This window comes from Podospora pseudocomata (assembly GCF_035222375.1).
Source record: "Podospora pseudocomata strain CBS 415.72m chromosome 1 map unlocalized CBS415.72m_1, whole genome shotgun sequence".
NCBI classification, from domain to species: domain Eukaryota; kingdom Fungi; phylum Ascomycota; class Sordariomycetes; order Sordariales; family Podosporaceae; genus Podospora; species Podospora pseudocomata.
In genome coordinates, this window is record NW_026946363.1 from 4,230,084 (window position 1) to 4,247,438 (window position 17,355).

At 53.6% G+C, this 17,355-nt stretch overlaps 5 protein-coding genes and 2 non-coding genes across 7 annotated transcripts; 6 read left to right on the plus strand and 1 right to left on the minus strand.

Moving 5' to 3' along the window:
• Positions 1–650: 650 nt before the first annotated feature.
• On the plus strand, positions 651–2,652 carry HOM2 (aspartate-semialdehyde dehydrogenase). Its single transcript, XM_062885920.1, has 3 exons — positions 651–1,250; positions 1,338–2,330; positions 2,389–2,652. The coding sequence occupies exons 1-3, from the start codon at positions 1,223–1,225 to the stop codon at positions 2,454–2,456; spliced, it is 1,089 nt and encodes a 362-aa protein (XP_062748937.1). The 5' UTR covers positions 651–1,222; the 3' UTR covers positions 2,457–2,652.
• A 1,220-nt stretch (positions 2,653–3,872) lies between these two features.
• On the plus strand, positions 3,873–6,613 carry RGD1 (Rho GTPase-activating protein; the record flags this gene model as incomplete). Its single annotated transcript, XM_062885921.1, has 6 exons — positions 3,873–4,265; positions 4,330–4,383; positions 4,454–5,072; positions 5,127–5,317; positions 5,371–6,280; positions 6,333–6,613. Exons 1-6 carry the CDS (start codon positions 4,140–4,142, stop codon positions 6,611–6,613), a joined length of 2,181 nt encoding a protein of 726 aa, XP_062748938.1. The 5' UTR covers positions 3,873–4,139.
• A 432-nt stretch (positions 6,614–7,045) lies between these two features.
• Positions 7,046–7,119, plus strand: QC762_0014120. The gene has a single exon. It is a non-coding gene; the product is annotated as a tRNA-Asn (tRNA).
• A 634-nt stretch (positions 7,120–7,753) lies between these two features.
• On the plus strand, positions 7,754–9,982 carry AL1 (phytoene dehydrogenase AL-1; the record flags this gene model as incomplete). Its single annotated transcript, XM_062885922.1, has 4 exons — positions 7,754–7,790; positions 7,850–8,097; positions 8,151–8,975; positions 9,025–9,982. The coding sequence occupies 4 exons, from the start codon at positions 7,754–7,756 to the stop codon at positions 9,682–9,684; spliced, it is 1,770 nt and encodes a 589-aa protein (XP_062748939.1). The 3' UTR covers positions 9,685–9,982.
• On the minus strand, positions 9,850–12,062 carry TES1 (acyl-CoA thioesterase). Its single transcript, XM_062885923.1, has 3 exons — positions 11,635–12,062; positions 10,520–11,428; positions 9,850–10,464 (listed from the first exon to the last, which is right to left on the minus strand). The coding sequence occupies exons 1-3, from the start codon at positions 11,734–11,736 to the stop codon at positions 10,411–10,413; spliced, it is 1,065 nt and encodes a 354-aa protein (XP_062748940.1). The 5' UTR covers positions 11,737–12,062; the 3' UTR covers positions 9,850–10,410.
• A 489-nt stretch (positions 12,063–12,551) lies between these two features.
• QC762_115030 (uncharacterized protein) lies at positions 12,552–17,161 on the plus strand. The gene is made up of 3 exons (XM_062885924.1): positions 12,552–12,897; positions 13,022–15,599; positions 15,653–17,161. Exons 1-3 carry the CDS (start codon positions 12,878–12,880, stop codon positions 16,847–16,849), a joined length of 3,795 nt encoding a protein of 1,264 aa, XP_062748941.1. The 5' UTR covers positions 12,552–12,877; the 3' UTR covers positions 16,850–17,161.
• Positions 17,162–17,268: 107 nt separating this feature from the next.
• Positions 17,269–17,342, plus strand: QC762_0014160. The gene has a single exon. It is a non-coding gene; the product is annotated as a tRNA-Asn (tRNA).
• Positions 17,343–17,355: the final 13 nt, after the last annotated feature.

The following is a 17,355-nucleotide window of genomic DNA, read 5'->3' on the forward strand; positions in this document are numbered from 1 at the left end:
ACCCATGCGCCGCTCCCAATGATAGACATCAAAGCCATCCTTGCTTGTCACCACTTGTCAGCAGCCAAAGAGGATCCAACCTGCAAGGGTGTGCGCAAATGCAAGATGTGCAGGGGACGTGACAAGCGGGACTTGCATTTTGGGGAATAGCTCATCCGAAAAGATAAAAAAACCAACTTGCTCGAGATACTACCATCACTGTGTCTAGCATCTCACAATTGGGGCCGTGTTACCCATCCACAGCACCAATCCACTGGTAAACACGTCGCACAAAAAATTAGCTTTTCCCTTGGAAGGGGGGTGTGATGTAACCCGCCTATAAGCCGTGTAAACTGGGTACCTATCCTCAATCCTTTCTATCGGTGTGGCTGTTGTACGCTAGGAACAAAAAAAGTGGTGATTTACGAGTAGCTGAAAAAAGGCTGGCCGCCACGAATTTTCTGTTGAGAATACAACCCGACAGCGGCAGGATCTAGCCGTGACTCAGCTGACATACATCAGAGACTCATCAGAGACTCATCAGAGACCAAAAAAACCACCAAAAAAACTGACATTTTACCAAGACGAGACATTCGCGGGCTGATATAAAACTCCCCGGGCTTATCTCCGTGATATTGACGGGTGCGGAGTTTTTTGTTTCTTTAAAAAGGCAGAGAGCAAGATCCAGTCGGGCAGGTGCTTCAATTTTCGGCTTTCAACAACAATCGCTTGTCTTTCTCGGCCCGGGGGCGGCTTGTTGGATCGGCTTTGGCCGCGGTGAAGGTGTGGAATTGTAAGTAGGGGGATTCAATTGGGCACTCGGTGCAATCTTTTGCCCGGATGTTGTTCATCCATTTGACTGCCCCGCCCGACGTTGAAGATGATGTCAAAAGTTCAAAACCACTGGCCTCGAAGAGATGGAATCCCAGCCCTACGGTGTCCCCAGTGCCCCACGGCCCGCTTGTCTGGCGGGACCCCTGCGCTAAGTCCCGCTACGGTTAGCGAGACGTCACCCGGGCACCCCACCCACATTTCCCAGTGTGTGCCCAGTCCGATTGCGGGGCATTGGCGGGCCCCGGACGAGATGGAACGGCGAGCGACAAAAAGTTCAAAACCTGGGGGGCGACTGACTCACCTAATGTTTTCCCCCCTTCATATATCCAGTACCTAGTGTCGCCGGTCGGGGAGTTTTTCCACTTCTTTTTAGACTCGAGCTGATATATACCTCCTAAATCTACCCAACATGTCTCAATTGCCCGTTAAGAACGTCGGTACGTCCCTCTGCGCGCGTCCCTGAGCTTTGGTTTACCCCGCCATCGTCCGAGGAACCTTGAGAACTGACGGTTACCCCTGAACAGGTGTGCTCGGCTGCACTGGTTCGGTCGGCCAGCGCTTCATCCTGCTCCTCCAGCAGCACCCGTCGCTCAAGCTCGTAGGCTTGGGTGCCTCGTCTCGATCCGCCGGGAAGAAGTACCGCGATGCTGTCAGGTGGAAGCAGGCACAGCCCATCGCTCCCGATGTCGGCGACCTGATCGTTCGCGACTGCAAGGCCGGCGAGTTCGCCGACTGCGACATTGTCTTCAGCGGCCTCGACAGCGACGTCGCCGGTGACATTGAGAAGGAGTTCCAGAATGCCGGCCTTGCCGTCTTCTCCAATGCGAAGAACTACCGCCGCGATCCCCTCGTCCCCCTGGTCGTCCCTACCGTCAACCTCGACCATCTCAACCTCATCCCCCACCAGCAAAAGACGCTTGGCCTGAACAAGGGCTTCCTCGTGTGCAACAGCAACTGCGCCGTCATTGGGCTCGTCATCCCCTTCGCCGCCCTGCAGGCGCGTTTTGGAAAGATCGATACCGTCTCCGTCGTGACCATGCAGGCCGTTTCGGGTGCGGGATACCCCGGTGTTAGCAGCATGGACATCATTGACAACGTGGTGCCCTTCATTTCTGGCGAGGAGGACAAGCTCGAGACGGAAGCACAGAAGATTTTGGGCAGCATCAACGCCGAGGCGACCGCCTTCGAAGATCAGAAGACGTTGAGAGTCTCGGCAGCCTGCAACCGGGTCCCCGTGTTGGATGGTCACACCGCATGTGTGTCCCTGCGATTCGCCCAGCGCCCTCCCCCAACGGCCGAGCAGGTGAAGGAGGCCATGCGGGAATATGTCTCCGAGGCACAGCGGCTGGGATGCCCCTCTGCTCCTGAGCCACCCATCAAGGTGTTCGACGAACCCGATAGGCCGCAGCCCAGACTGGACCGCGAGCTCTCGAAGGGTTACACCGTCAGCGTGGGTCGTGTCAGGGAGGACGACAGTGGTATCTTTGATATCAAGTTTGTTGCCCTGAGCCACAACAGTAGGTCTTTTCCCCTCTGAGAAGTGATGCGATGAAGTGGTTGCTGACATTGTTATAGCTGTCATTGGTGCCGCCGGTTCTTCCATCGTCAACGCTGAGGCTGCGGTGCTCAAGGGTTTCGTCTAAGCTATGTAAAGAATATATCATGATGAATGTACGGATGGGAAGAGGCATTGATACGGAGTTTCTAGGCATGGTTTAAAAGTGGCAATCAAAACTTAATCAGCGGTCCATTGAGGACGAGGTAACAAACCGCCAGGTTAGTTATGCTTGATTCCTGCGAGGCAACATGTTTCCAGTGATCTGGTTGGTCGTGTGTGATGCTCAAAACGTGTTTTTTGGACACTGCGCGTAACCGCTTTCTTGTGGTAACTGGGCATGTCTCGAATAAGCTCTCTTGAGAAATCTTCCTCGTGATGCAAGGTCCGTGTAACGGTGGCCGGCTGGCCCCGGGCCACCGGGTCCGGGGTTTGAGTGAGTCGGGCCCGGCCGAATGGGGACGAGATCTCAGCGGGCCGGTGGTGGAACTCGGAACTGTCCCAGTACAGAACAACCCCACGAAGCGGTGAGAAACCAACGACGTCAACTGAGGGCATGTTTTGAACCTTTAAAACTTCTCAGCCTGGTCTTTTGAGTTGAACTGAACTGCGGCCACTAGCATGGGGTGACGTCCGTCGTCTGGTGCATGCCAGATGTCAAGCTTTACGAACAGACAGGGAGATAGTCGGGGCCAGAAGTTCTTTGCGCACTGTTTTCGAATATTCCTCGAGTCTTGACTTTGGTGGACAGACAGGTTGTATCACGGTCAGGGTCGTCTGACCTGCGTAGCCGTAGCGCATGTGTCTTGCAGCGGTAGAGCCATGGTTAGTCACAGGTAGTATCTGGCGATGAGTGTTGCTTCGAGAGGTGGGCGATGAGACCAGGTGGACCATGAAAAGTACCAAAAGTGACCCTTTGTTTACCCCAGGTCCAGGGTTGTCGAAGTTGAGGAACCACATCTTCAAAGCTCGGACCTCAGTCCCCGGTTCAGGGGACTTCGCTACGATGTGTTTTGAGTGATCGTCGTCAAGGGTCCAACTCTTATGCTGCCCGTTAGCAGATGATCCGGGTTTTTGGAGTAAAATGCAGGACCGTGTTTGTTTTCTTTCAGGGTGTTCGAGGCAGGGTTGAAACTGCTGTGGTTCATGCACTGACTTGGCCTTCAACAAGGTCTTGATACTCCGTACACCGAGGCCTGTTCTTGCACATGTGCCATCTTGGGGGGGCACGAGAAGACCGTCGAGTTGCAAATTTGATATTCGGGGTTTGATTAAGTAAACAAGAGGGAGATTTGACCTGAAAAGTCAGAATGAAGCTTCAAGATGAGAGCACACCCAAAGGCAGTTGATGTCAAGGAGGCACATCTTTGATCTAGTACATCTTCAACAAGATGGGAATCCTAGTTATGGCGGGGTTGTAGATGTGGCGCTCGGGCCACAAAAAGGATCTAGCTTCTTTAATGAGCACGCGTGGGCGGGAAGCCGCAGCCAGAGTCCGCGTTGTTTCCACTCTGGCAACGTCTTTGGATTGGTCCCATATCCCGACCCGATGCTCCCGACTAGGGGCAGTGTCTCCTCTACACTACAATACGGATACTAACCACTGTTCACTGGGACTGCTTGTGTCGTATGTGTGTTGCGTAATGCCAGGACCGCCGACTTGAACTTCTCCGATCTCTTGTCTCTCACCGCACCGATCAAATACCATCCCTAGCAGACTACCACTGTCGCCAACAGCTTGTCGCAATAATCTCCTCAATTCCTCGTAACCATGTCCCTTGGAGGAGACACCACCACCGGAGCCGCCCCAGAGCAGGGCGCCACTTCACCAATATCAGCACCGCAGACTCAGAGCGATGAACCATCGCCACAGGTCCAAGATGTTCTTTCATCAGAGGTGCGCAGACTTGTTCTAGAGTTGGGAGCCAGGAGTCTGGAAGCTGACCCCGCATGTTAATCAGATCGGTATCTCGGTGATGTTAAATCGACTGAAGCAGAGCATTGCTTCGGCCAAGGTGCGATTCCTCTTCAATATTAGCCGGTAGCTTGAACAACTGCTGACTTTTGCTTGTCTGAATGGTGTAGGAGTTTTCCAATTTCCTGAAGAAACGATCGGCGCTCGAGGATGAACATGCGAATTCGTTAAAGAAGATATGCCGGCAGTCACAAGAGAGTATGGCCCGATCCGAGCATCGTGGCGGATCTTTTGCGACAGCATACGAGGAGATGATGGTCATTCACGACCGAATGGCGGACAACGGGCTGCAGTTTGCTATGTCCCTGCATCAGATGTCCGAGGACCTTCAGGAACTGGCTGCCATCGCCGAGAAGTCCAGAAAGGGATGGAAACAAAATGGCCTGTCTGCCGAACATCGCGTGGTCGAACTTGAGACGGCTATGAGGAAGTCCAAAGCCAAGTACGACTCTCTTGCTGAAGAATATGATCGGGCCCGCACCGGAGATACTACTGGGCGCCAGGGAGGCAAGGTGTTTGGGTTGAGGAGCCACAAGTCAGGCGCACAGCACGAGGAGGATCTGCTACGAAAGGCCCAAGTTGCGGATCAAGACTATCAGACAAAGGTGCAAGTTGCCCATACCGAACGAAAGGAGCTGCTTGAAAGGACAAGGCCTGAGACGGTCAAGGCGCTGCAAGATATCGTCAAGGAGTGTGATTCGGGGTTAGTGCTGCAGATGCAGAAATTTGGTAAGTGCGCTTTTTCATCTCTTTCTCGTTGACAAATATTGACGAAGCATGTAGCCTCGTTCAATGAAAAACTGGTCCTCAGCAATGGCCTTAGTATCAGCCCCTTGAAGAATGGATCTGAGGGACGCAGTCTCCGCGAGTCGATTCTGTCCATTGATAACGACAAGGATTTGAATGACTACCTGGCCAGCCAACATGCTAAGGTGCCACCAAAGGCTTCTCTGCCGCAGTATGAACACAATCATGTATGTCACGTTTCTGACAGTCATCTGCTCACACCTGCTAACATACCGTCCAGCTCATTGATGCCTCGACTCGTGCTCCAGCAACAACTTACACACAAAAACAGTCACAAACCCCTAGCTCTGCCCAGCCCCCGCTTCCACAACCCGGAATGTTTCAACAAAATGCGAGGACGAGCACTTTCTCTGAGACTGTTGCCAACGTCCAAAACCAAGGCCCGTATGGTCATAACTATGGCCAGAGTACCAGCTCGATTCCCATATTAGGTAATCCCTCCTCTCAAGCACTGCACGAGAGGAGTTTCAGTCACGGGAGCGCAATGGGACCAGGATCTGGAGCGGCCAGCCAACAACAGTATGGACAGCGTGGTTCGACGCCCCAACAAACACAACCACCACCTGGGTCGAGATTTCATGGAGCATACAACTCTCCCTCGTCCCACGACGGGCCTCCACAACTTGGTGCTCTTCCTTTCCAATCTTCTCAGCCCCAGCAGCCTCAACAAACCAATTTCAGCCAGCTTCCTTCGCAGCAAACTGCCAGCGGCCCGGTATCCAACTCACTTCAACAACATCCGGTCGTCCCTCCGCAAGCTCATCGGAACTCGCCTCCCATTGCACCTCAGATGGCACCATCTCGTCCCGTGTTTGGTGTCAGTCTCACCAGATTGTACGAGCGGGATGGCTTGGCCGTGCCGATGGTGGTATATCAGTGCATCCAGGCGGTGGATTTGTTTGGTCTGAACGTTGAAGGCATCTATCGACTTTCGGGTTCTGTACCGGCCGTCAACAAGCTCAAGACTCTGTTTGATACAGACTCGAGCTCCAGCAATCTCGACTTTAGAAACCCGGAGAACTTCTTCCATGATGTCAACAGTGTTGCTGGCTTGTTGAAGCAATTCTTCCGGGATCTGCCTGATCCGCTGATGACGAGGGAGCATTACAGTGCCTGCATTGATGCAGCTAGTAAGTATCGCATGGTCTCTCTTCCATTGCTTATCACTAACCAGTACACCAGAGAACGAAGATGACATTGTGCGTCGCGACTCGCTCCACGCAATCATAAACAACCTTCCGGACCCAAATTACGCCACACTTCGGGCTCTTACTCTGCATCTTCACAGGGTCATTGAGAATTCGGGGGCAAACCGCATGAGCTCGCAGAACCTGGCCATTGTTTTCGGTCCCACGCTCATGGGCACGGCACCGGGGTCGGCCATAGCGGATGCCGGCTGGCAGGTGCGTGTTATTGACACGATCTTGCAGAACACGTTTCAGATTTTTGATGAAGATGACTGAGTTGGTTTGGCGGGTCTGTAATATGGGATGTGTGTGTGTATCTACTCTTGATCATCACCTGTATTTGGGCAGCCCGGAGCGGGAAGGACTTTGCTTGTTTGATCATGTTGGGGACGAGGGATTTGCATTGGCATGGCGGTGTTGTGTGTCGATATTTTGAAGGGCACAGCTTGTCGCCGAGGAAGATTTTGTACAGTTTCGATGTAGCTATTTGGTGGAGATAGGGATGGGGTGGTGGGTGTTTGTAGTGGCGGAATGTGATTGAAACAGATGTGTAGGCATGTTGGGGGCTATTTGGTCACCATGGTAAGGTGGAAGTTGGGGTAGGGACATTGTGTAGGTTGCAGGACATATAGAATTCCCCTAGAATGCACTGTGGCTGAACAGAACCATGGGCCATTGTTCTACAACATGAAGCATACACCAATCAGATCCTCTGTGGCGCAATTGGCTAGCGCGTCTGACTGTTAATCAGGAGGTTGGAAGTTCGAGCCTTCCCGGAGGAGATGCTTTTTGGTCTGTTCCGTTCTTTTTTGGTCCGTTTTCCATCAAACTGGTTAATTTCCCACTTTCGGACCTCGCCAGCAAATGGGATTGGTGGATCGAGTTTGCAACATGCCATTTCCATTTGGGTAAGGTGGGGTTCCTCTCGGCGGGATCGTGCACGTCATCGTTGCGGGATCCTTCTTTTTGGTGGTGAATCCGATCTGCGCTTGGCTTGGCCGGCTCGGCATCGCTACAATCGCCTGCAAACGACAAACGAATTGAAGGTTCGATCTGGATTCAAGGGGGCATTGCCAGGGGGTGAGGGTTGGATCGTAAATGTGTTATGGATATGGTGATGGATAAGGGAGGGAGAAGAGAGGGAAGGGTTTGGTTTAAATAGCTGATGTGGAAGCAGGTTTGTTGTTGTTCAGGTTCCGGACTGCTTCTTGTATCACAACAACCACCTTTTTTATTTACTCGATCCGGCGACCGTTCAGGAAAACATTGCTAGATGTTGGTTTGATTCTGCGCCGTCTCGAAGATTATTAGTCCACGAGTTTCGCAAGCGGTGTTTGAGATCGGTTTGCTTCTGCGGTTCCCCTTCTTCTCTCATACTTACTTAGACTTCTGTTGTCGTTGCTCACTGCCGAAAAGATGGCGAATGAGAAGCCAAGGACCGCGATTGTCATCGGTAAGACAGTTTTCTCTGAACGTGAGACACGACAGGATTACTGACACTACTTACTACAGGCGCTGGAGCTGGTGGAATTGCCATTTCTGCTCGTTTGGCAAAGGCGGGGTTGAAGGTCACGGTTCTGGAAAAGAATGACTTCACGGGTGGGAGATGCAGTATCTTCAGGTCCAAGGCCGGGTTTCGTTTTGATCAAGGCCCTTCGTTGCTGCTGCTGCCAAACTTGTTTCGTGAGACTTTTGCGGATTTCGGCACCACACTCGAGGCTGAGGGTGTAGAGCTGCTACAGTGCTTTCCCAATTATGATGTTTGTATACCCCCCTACCACGTTATTGCTAGTAGCGTACTAATGTTGCCCAGATTTGGTTCTCTGATGGCGCTGTCTTCAGGAGCAGCACTGACACAGCTGCCATGAAAAGAGAGATCGAGAAGTGGGAGGGGCCAGATGGTTTTCAACGGTATCTCAACTGGCTGGCAGAAGCTCACGGTCACTACGAGATCAGCCTGCAGCACGTCCTACATCGCAACTTCACCAACCACGCCCAGCTTGCCGACCCAACTTTCGTCGCACCCACCATCGCCCTTCACCCGCTCGAAAGCATCTGGAGCCGAACCACTCGTTACTTCTGGTCAGACCGTCTCCGGAGAGTATTCACCTTCGCCACCATGTACATGGGCATGTCACCTTACGACGCCCCCAGCACCTACAGTCTTCTGCAGTACACCGAGCTTGCCGAAGGCATCTGGTACCCCAAAGGCGGCTTTCAAACCATCCTCGCGGCCATCGAACGTATTGGCCGTCGTCTAGGCGTACAATACCGCCTCAACACCCCCGTAGCTAAAGTCCTAACTGGCGGACCAGACGGCAAGACCGCCACGGGAGTCCTTCTGGAGTCTGGCGAGAAGCTGGAGGCCGACCTCGTCATTGTCAACGCTGATCTTGTTTACGCCTACAACAACCTCTTCCCTCAAGAATCCGAGAACAAATCCGTCGGCCCAACAATCACCCCTTACGCCAAGGACCTCTCCAAGCGTGAAGCCTCCTGCAGCTCCATCTCCTTCTACTGGAGTTTCTCCAAAAAAATCCCCGAGCTGGGCACCCACAACATTTTTCTCGCGGATGAGTACAAGGAATCGTTTGATGCCATTTTCAAAAGGCACACTCTCCCATCTGATCCATCTTTCGTATGCCCCCCCCCTTCTTCCACAAACCATTCACTAACATGTCTCCAAGTACATCAACGTCCCCTCCCGCGTCGACCCAACAGCCGCACCCCCAGATAAGGACGCCGTAATCTGCCTCATCCCCGTAGGCCACCTCTCCGCCACGCACCCGGCCTCCTCCTGGCCCTCCCTCGTCGCCTCGGCCAAAAAGGCCGTCCTGGCCACGGTAGAGAAGCGCACCGGCCTCAAGAACCTCGAATCTTTGATCATGGAGGAAACGATCAACTCTCCCCCCGAATGGCAGGCCAAGTTCAACCTCGACCGCGGCGCCATCCTGGGCCTGTCCCACTCCTTCTTCAACGTCCTCTCCTTCCGCCCGAGGACAAGGGCGAAGGGGGTGAGGAATGCGTATTTTGTCGGGGCGAGCACGCACCCTGGCACGGGGGTTCCGATTGTCCTTGCCGGGGCGAAGATTACGGCGGAGCAGATCTTGGGGGATAAGAAGATGGAGGCTCCTTGGGTGCCGCTGAGGGAGTGGAAGGGGGATGTGCAGGCGAAGCAGGGGCATGAAAAGAGGGGGGGGGGGAGGTTGGATTTGGTGAAGAGGCCGTTGTGGACGGATGATTGGAATTTGTTTTTGTGGAGTGTGATTGGGTTATTGGGGGTGGTGGTGGTTTTCCTTGCTGGACCGGCTGCTTGGGGGAACGGGGGGTTTGTGGGGGATTGGTAAAGGGTAATAATGATAATATGGGGGGAACCATGGGCGTGGGATTTTCTTTTTCGGGGGGTTATGGTTTTGGGTCGGGGTTTGTGTATTTATTTCTGCTTATAGAAAGCTTGTTTGTACTTGCTTCGGAGGATCAAGACTTGTTCGACACCTGCGGAGAATGTTGCAATGTGGTCGAGGGCAACGACCCTCTCGATTGTTTGGTTGCTTTCTCATCACCACAACCACAGCATCGTACATCAACGGCCAAAAGAAAATTAAGACACCCACCCACCCGTCAGTGACCTCCAAAGGTACTAACTATCCAGCACAAAATGGCAAAAAATCAAAAAGCTCACCAAGCCACCTAGGGTGGACTCGATTACGAAAACCCCCAACGGTTTTACTCCAAGAAAGACTCGAACGGACAACCCCTCTTGGTGACTCTTTGGTCCTTACCCAAGTCGGTGCCGCGACTCCCACACACTGCTAAGTCATTTGGCAAGAGCAGAGCCAGGAGTCTCGTTCGGTGAAAGAGCAGTGGTTGACCTAATATGTAAACCGTGCATTCGTGGGGTTGCTCTGCTTTTGTTCGCCACTTTCCCACGACCTCATCTTCTCTTCTCGCAGCTGGCTATCTTCTGTGTGGCCCCTGCTTGAACAAACGGTATTCAACATTACAAGAGGGCAACTCCCCTCTTCTATCTTCAATATGTCAACAAGGGTCTAGCCCACAAACATATCATAAATCTACAACTTCGACTCCTTCGCTTCCTTTTCAGGCGGCTGCAACCTCACAAGACCCTGCCACACAGCGTTAGCATTCGTCACGTCACTCTCGAAGCAGAAAAAGACTCACCTCCTGCACACAAGTAGCCAACAACGTCCCGTCCTTTGCAAAAATCTTCTGCATCACCACCCCCCTCCCATCCCCCGCCCACGGACTCTCCATCTCATTCATCATCCACTCATCCGCCTTGACCCTCTTCGGCTCGTGGAAATAAATCGTATGGTCCAAGCTCACCATCATGCCCAACGTCGGTCGTCCAGCCATATCCCTCGGATCATCACCCATCCCCTCCCACTGATGCAGCGTCCTGACCTTCTCCTGCATGTCGGGCTTCAGCTTGTCAAAGTCTTCTGGTTTGAACTGGGGGAACCTCCACAGGTTGTGAAGCCTAGTTACGGTGCCGATGAAGTAGCTGTCGCTGATGTAGGCCAACGCCTCGAGATGGGCGGCGGTGCCACCGGTGATTTTCCCTCTTGACCGCAGCCATTGGCGTGTCTTTTTATCGCGGGGATCGGTGGACGTGCCGCTGGGGGAAATGATTTGGATCTGTGTTCCTTGGAAGGGGCCTTGGGTCATGGAGGGGGGTTCACCGTCGTAGTCGTCGGGCGGGGGTTGGACGGGGAGTTTGGTGGCTGGGTCGATGGGCATAGCGCTGGAGTGGGAGACTTGTGTTCCCGGGGCACCGGAGGAGCCATCCTTGACAAAGGAGATAGTGGTGGTGAAGATGCAGCGGCCCCGTTGGCGGGCCTGGACGGTGCGAGTTGCGAAGCTGCGGCCGTCGCGGACCTGCTCGACGTGGAAGAGGATGGGGAGGTTGGAGGCGCCGGCGAGGAGGAAGTAGCAGTGGCAGGAGTGGGGGAGGAAGTCGTCGGCTACGGTGCGCTGAGCGGCGGCGAGGCACATGGCGATTACGGCACCGCCGTAAATGCCACGAGCTCCCGGCGGGTGCCAGGGTTTGCGGGCATTGGTGAAGATGTTCTGGGGGCGGAGGTTAGCATTTTGGATGGCTCGTATTGGTGGTTCTGTGAGGTGGAGAAAGATTGGGTGTGAGAATCACGGCTTATGGCACATGAGGCCATCCGGGAAAGATATCCCGGTTGGAATGATTCTCATGAGACACAATGGAAGCGGTGAGATTGAGATATCCATGACTTGCCGTCGGCAAGTCAGCCACTCTCACTTACAGGACCTAACACAGCCAACTCTGTCACTTCCAAGACATTTTCAATGGGCGCCTTGTTGGGGTCGGGAGGTGGCGGCCTGAGCAATGTTGCGCGGTTCTCCATGGTGCGGGTGGCCCGGATATCTTGTCGCGCTCCTATATATATGACGAAATACCACCAAGTGAGTGATTGTACAAGACTGGTGGTGATTCGGAGGACGGTGCGGCGTGCAAAACAGTCAAAAAGACACAGGCAAGAGAAAACAGCAGGCAATGAGATAAGGCGAATGGTGATATTACAGGACAGGAAACAGTGTTTTCCTTTTAAAAGAACAAGCGCGGCTTGGAGCTGATGGGTTGGAGATAATCCCAACGTTGCTTTTACCGAGGCTCCTCGGTGCTGGCTGCCGTTAGAGAGAAGTTCGGTCAGTAACAGCCGTCGCAGCCCTGAGGTGGCACGCCCAGGCCTGTGTCATTGCCAACCCTGCCAGTGGAGGAAGCCCCGAACCTGGTCCTGGACCCTAGGGTTGTTTAGTTGAATACCGATAGGGGTACTTTGATAGAAGGGTACTGAACATGGGTGGTCAGTGTCAGTGTGTGAACATCATCTTAAATCGAGTCTGAGAGCTTTTTACTTTCTAGAACGCAATTGCACATCTCTATTAAATTGAAGCAAATCCACCTCACGTCCAAAGTGCTATTTATTCTCATGTGACTTCATGTTCTTGATGGCTGTGGCTCAAAATGCTGCCTACAAGCATATTCAGTAAAGATGCTATTTTGGGCCATGTCGTTTTGAAACCCCAGGCGCAGGTTTCAGCGTCTCACCCCGCTAAACTCCACTGTCAACAGCACACTCGGCCGCCGGGCCAACCTGTCTGACAGGGTGACAGCTCAAGAACACGTGAAGGGGGGCGGGGCAACAGAATTCCAGACGGACAACGTCATTTGGCATCGTGGGTCAGGGATGCAGTGAAATGCGGCCATGCTGGTCAAAAGCAACAACTCCGCTCTCCACTCCAGTCCACCTCCACCCCCTATCTACGACTTTATCTCTGCGAGAGAGTATTCGTAGCTGTGTATTGTTTGAAACCAATCATAGTCACCACCTCCCTACCGACAGTGCGACTCCGAGCTCGGTCCACCACGGGCAGACGGACGAGCAACAGCCCATCAACTCAGAAGTGCCTCATTAGCCGCCCGACCGCACGAACACAACGGTTGCTAGACTTGGGAAGCTCAGACCTAGAACCCAACCTACAGTCATGTCGGACGCGGGGGAGAGGTAAGAAAGACAGATAGCTCCTTTGCTAAGAAACCCTAATCAAAATCCATCCTCGTTGCTCCGAGCTCCGAGCTCCATAGCTTTGCTGGACAACCTGCTGACGACGGGTGTTTGTTATCTCTAGTTCGCATCGACGAACGAAATCCTCTGCCCTTTCACTCCTGAGACGCAAAGCTACTGGCGGTGCCGGTGACGACAACATGTCTACAGCTTCGGTCGAGGACACTGGCGCAGCGAGCACCAGTCTTGCCGGCGATTCGACTACCGCAACATCCCACGCATCTCTTACCAACGCCCACCAACATTCCAGGGGCCACAGCTCCAAGCTCTCAGTCTCTGGGAGCACCATGGGCCGTACACCATCACACAATGCCCCTTCGGTTAGCGGGGCTAAGTCTCCCAATCCGCTGGACAAGGGCGCCTCCCTCGAGTCATCCGTCAGAAAGTTCCGCATCGTTGAAGCTCTCCGCAACGGTGACACTGCCTCCATCTCCAAAGCTATCCGTGAAAGCGCCGAAGGGGGTCCCCGCACGAGCACCTCATCCTTCAACACAACAACCGGCCCCCTCGAAGATACCACAATACTTCACCTCGCCATCCAGTGTGCCGAGCAGCCCGTTGTTGAGTACGTTCTGTCTGACGGCGCTGGTTCTCTTGATATCAATGCTCGGGACAAGGATGGAAATACACCCCTTCATATCGCGGCAGCTCAGGGCCGTAGCCACGTGGTTGGACTCCTTCTAGCAAACAAGGAGATCAACGATGCCATCGCCAATAACCAGGGCCGCCTTCCAATCGATCTTGCCCGCAATCCCGAAATCTTCCAGCAGCTGCAGCTCTCGAGATCTCTGTTTGCTGAAAACAAGATCAGGCAAGTTCAGGATCTCATTCTCCATGGCGAATTCAAAGTCTTGGAGCACGTGTTGGAGGAACCTCGTTTCAAGACAGTTTTGGATATCAACAGTACCGAATTTGCTTCGGACCCAGTTACAGTCCAGGCTGGGGGCACCCTCTTGCATGAAGCCGCACGCGCCAAGAACACTCGTCTAATTCAAGTTTTGCTTCTGCATGGCGCCGACCCCTTCCGCCGGGACCGCAAGGGCAAGCTCCCGCAAGATGTTACCAAGGACGAGATCACACGTGCCATGCTGAAGAAGTCACCAGCTGCCGTAGCGGCGCAAAGGGGGATCCAAGAGAAGGCCGTCCTGGGGTCTGCTGCCCAAGGCGTTATCAACGCAACCCCTGGTGATCCGCTTGCTGGCCGAGAGGCCCGTGAAATGAAAGGCTACCTCAAGAAGTGGACCAACTATAGAAAGGGGTATCAGCTGCGGTGGTTTGTTCTGGAGGACGGCGTGTTGAGCTACTACAAGCACCAAGATGATGCAGGCTCAGCCTGCCGTGGTGCTATCAACATGCGCATCGCCAAGCTTCACATGAGTGCTGATGAGAAGACCAAGTTTGAGATCATCGGGAAGTCATCGGTCAAGTACACACTCAAGGCGAACCACGAAGTCGAAGCTAAGCGCTGGTTCTGGGCCCTCAACAACTCGATTCAGTGGACGAAAGACCAGGCTAAGGAGGAAGAGAGACAAAAGGCCCATAACGCGGAGTTGCTGAAGCAGGCCAAAGCCGAGATTTCGGGTACTAGTATCTCTGAGCCACCTAGCGAGAACGCGAGCTACATTGAGCCCCGCGGCAGCATCCAGCTTTCACGGATGCACTCTTCCGGCAAGTCTCACAAGAGCGGACTTCATGGGACTGGCACTGTGGACAGCCATGATGATGACGAATTTGCTGACGCGGCGACGGAGGCTGGCAAGACTGATCATCACGGCGAAGGTAATTATGAAGATGATGACTATGGTGAGGGTTCGAGTGGGCAGGATGCTCCGCCAGTGAATAAGGATGCTTTCAACATCACTGCCCAGTCGGCTAAGCTGCAGCTCGATACCATGGCACACGTCACAGCCGCACTACTTCAGGAGGCGAGCAAGAATCCCAGCCTGACTCTGGGCGATACTAAGGCCTCGCAAGCTCTGTCGACTTATGACGCCGCCATCCGCTCGCTTACTGGGCTTATTGGTGACCTTTTGCGCATCTCAAAGGACCGTGATGCCTACTGGCAGTATCGCCTTGACCGCGAAAGTGAGATGCGCCGGATGTGGGAAGACAGCATGGCCCAGGTAGCCAAGGAGCAAGAGTCCCTTGAGGCTCGCGTCAGTGAGGCTGAGGCCAAGAGAAAAGCTACCAAGCGCATCCTCAAACAGGCTGTTGAGACCGGCATTCTTGACGAGAGCCAGACACTACCACCACCTGCTGTTTCCACTTCTGCTGCTGCTACTCCAGCCATCGCTGCCACCACCGCTCCTCAGGATAGCACTCAGGTGGAGACGGCGGCAGCAGACTCTGTGAGCGTAAAGTCCCCCGCCCTGGGAGGCCTTTCGAGACGTGAGACGGTGATTACCCAGATCGCCGACATCTCGGATTCAGAGTCAGACGAGGAGGAGTTCTTCGATGCAGTTGATGCCGGCCAGGTCGAAGTATCGCAGTTGCCACCGTCCGAGATCGCGGAAGCCAAGAGTGAAAACCAGGTCGTTGTGTCGGGTGAGAACGACATCAGCGATGCCTTCAAGGGGTACGAAAATGGCATTCGAACCCGTCTGAAGATGGAAGCAGATAATAGGCCCAAGATTTCACTATGGGTGAGTTTCATGCGGCAGGCAGCATTCGAAACTTTCCAGCTAACTGTCTGTAGGGTATTCTGAAATCTATGATCGGAAAGGATATGACCAAAATGACCCTCCCCGTATCTTTCAACGAACCTACCTCTCTTCTGTACCGCTGCGGCGAGGACATGGAGTATGCCGACCTTTTGGATCTTGCGGCCGACCGCTCTGATTCGATTGAGCGTCTGCTCTACGTTTCTGCCTTTGCTGCCAGCGAATACGCCTCGACTATTGGTCGTGTAGCCAAGCCTTTCAACCCTTTGCTCGGTGAGACGTTTGAGTACGTTAGACCCGACAAGAACTACCGCTTCTTCATTGAGCAAGTCAGCCATCATCCTCCCATCGGTGCTGCTTGGGCCGAATCGCCCAAGTGGACCTACTACGGTGAATCTTCTGTCAAGTCAAAGTTTTATGGTCGTTCCTTCGACATCAATCCCCTCGGTACCTGGTTCCTCAAGCTCCGTCCCACCCACGGCGGCAAGGAGGACTTCTACACTTGGCGCAAGGTCACCTCGTCGGTCGTGGGTATCATGACTGGTAACCCAGTTGTTGACAACTACGGACCAATGGAGATCAAGAACCACACCACGGGTGAAGTCTGCCATATCGAGTTCAAGGCCCGAGGCTGGAAGGCTTCCAGCGCCTATCTCCTGACAGGCAAGGTGCTGGATGCCAGCGGCCATGTTCGGTTCAGCTTGGGTGGCAGGTGGAACTCCAAGATCTACGCCCGCTTTACACCAGGGTATGAGGCGACTGTCGAAGAGCCGGCGGGTGGTGACTCCGGGTCTATCTACCGGGGCAATCTCACCTCGGCCGACCCCAACAAGGCTTTCCTCATCTGGCAGGCGAATCCCCGCCCCGAAGGCATCCCATTCAACCTCACTCCTTTTGTTCTGACGTTCAATCACATCGATGATAAGCTTCGCCCATGGATCGCGCCGACTGATTCCCGCCTGAGACCGGATCAGCGCGCGATGGAGGATGGGGAGTACGATTTTGCCGCTACGGAGAAGAACAGACTGGAGGAGGCGCAGAGAGCGAGGAGAAGGGAGAGGGAGGCCAGGGGGGAGGAGTTTACCCCGGCGTGGTTCAGCAAGGCGAAGTGTGAGATTACGGGAGAGGAGTATTGGCAGTTTAATGGGGAGTATTGGAAGAGGAGGCAGAAGGCGGGACCGGAAGGGAGTTATGAGGAGGCTTGGAAGGGTTTGGAGCCCATCTTTGAGTAGAGTCATGAGAGGCTTGGTGGTGGGGAGACCAAAAGGGGGAGGAGCAGGAGAGGTAAGAAGGGGAAGGGTAATGAGGCTAGGCTTGTGAAGCCGGTTGAGGAGGTAACTGGCAGTGAAGGACAGGAGGTGAAGGGATGAGTTTGGGTATAACATGATGATGGGGGAGTTTTGGGGGAAAGCGAATTGAGGGAGAAGGCATTGAAGGAACCTATATAAACCTGGTTGTTCTGTAGGGGAATAATACGAATTATTTCAACAATTGCGCCCAGTACCTGAGTGTATTATGTGTCAAGTGCAAGAAGCAGAATCAACAATGTGCAGATTATGAACAACGACCACTGCATTTGAATCAAATGTGGGCAAAAAGAATCTAAATGTCTGTGAAACCCCTAGAAGGGAGATGTTTCTAGTGATTCTAACTCCTCCGGGAAGGCTCGAACTTCCAACCTCCTGATTAACAGTCAGACGCGCTAGCCAATTGCGCCACAGAGGATATTGATTGTTTT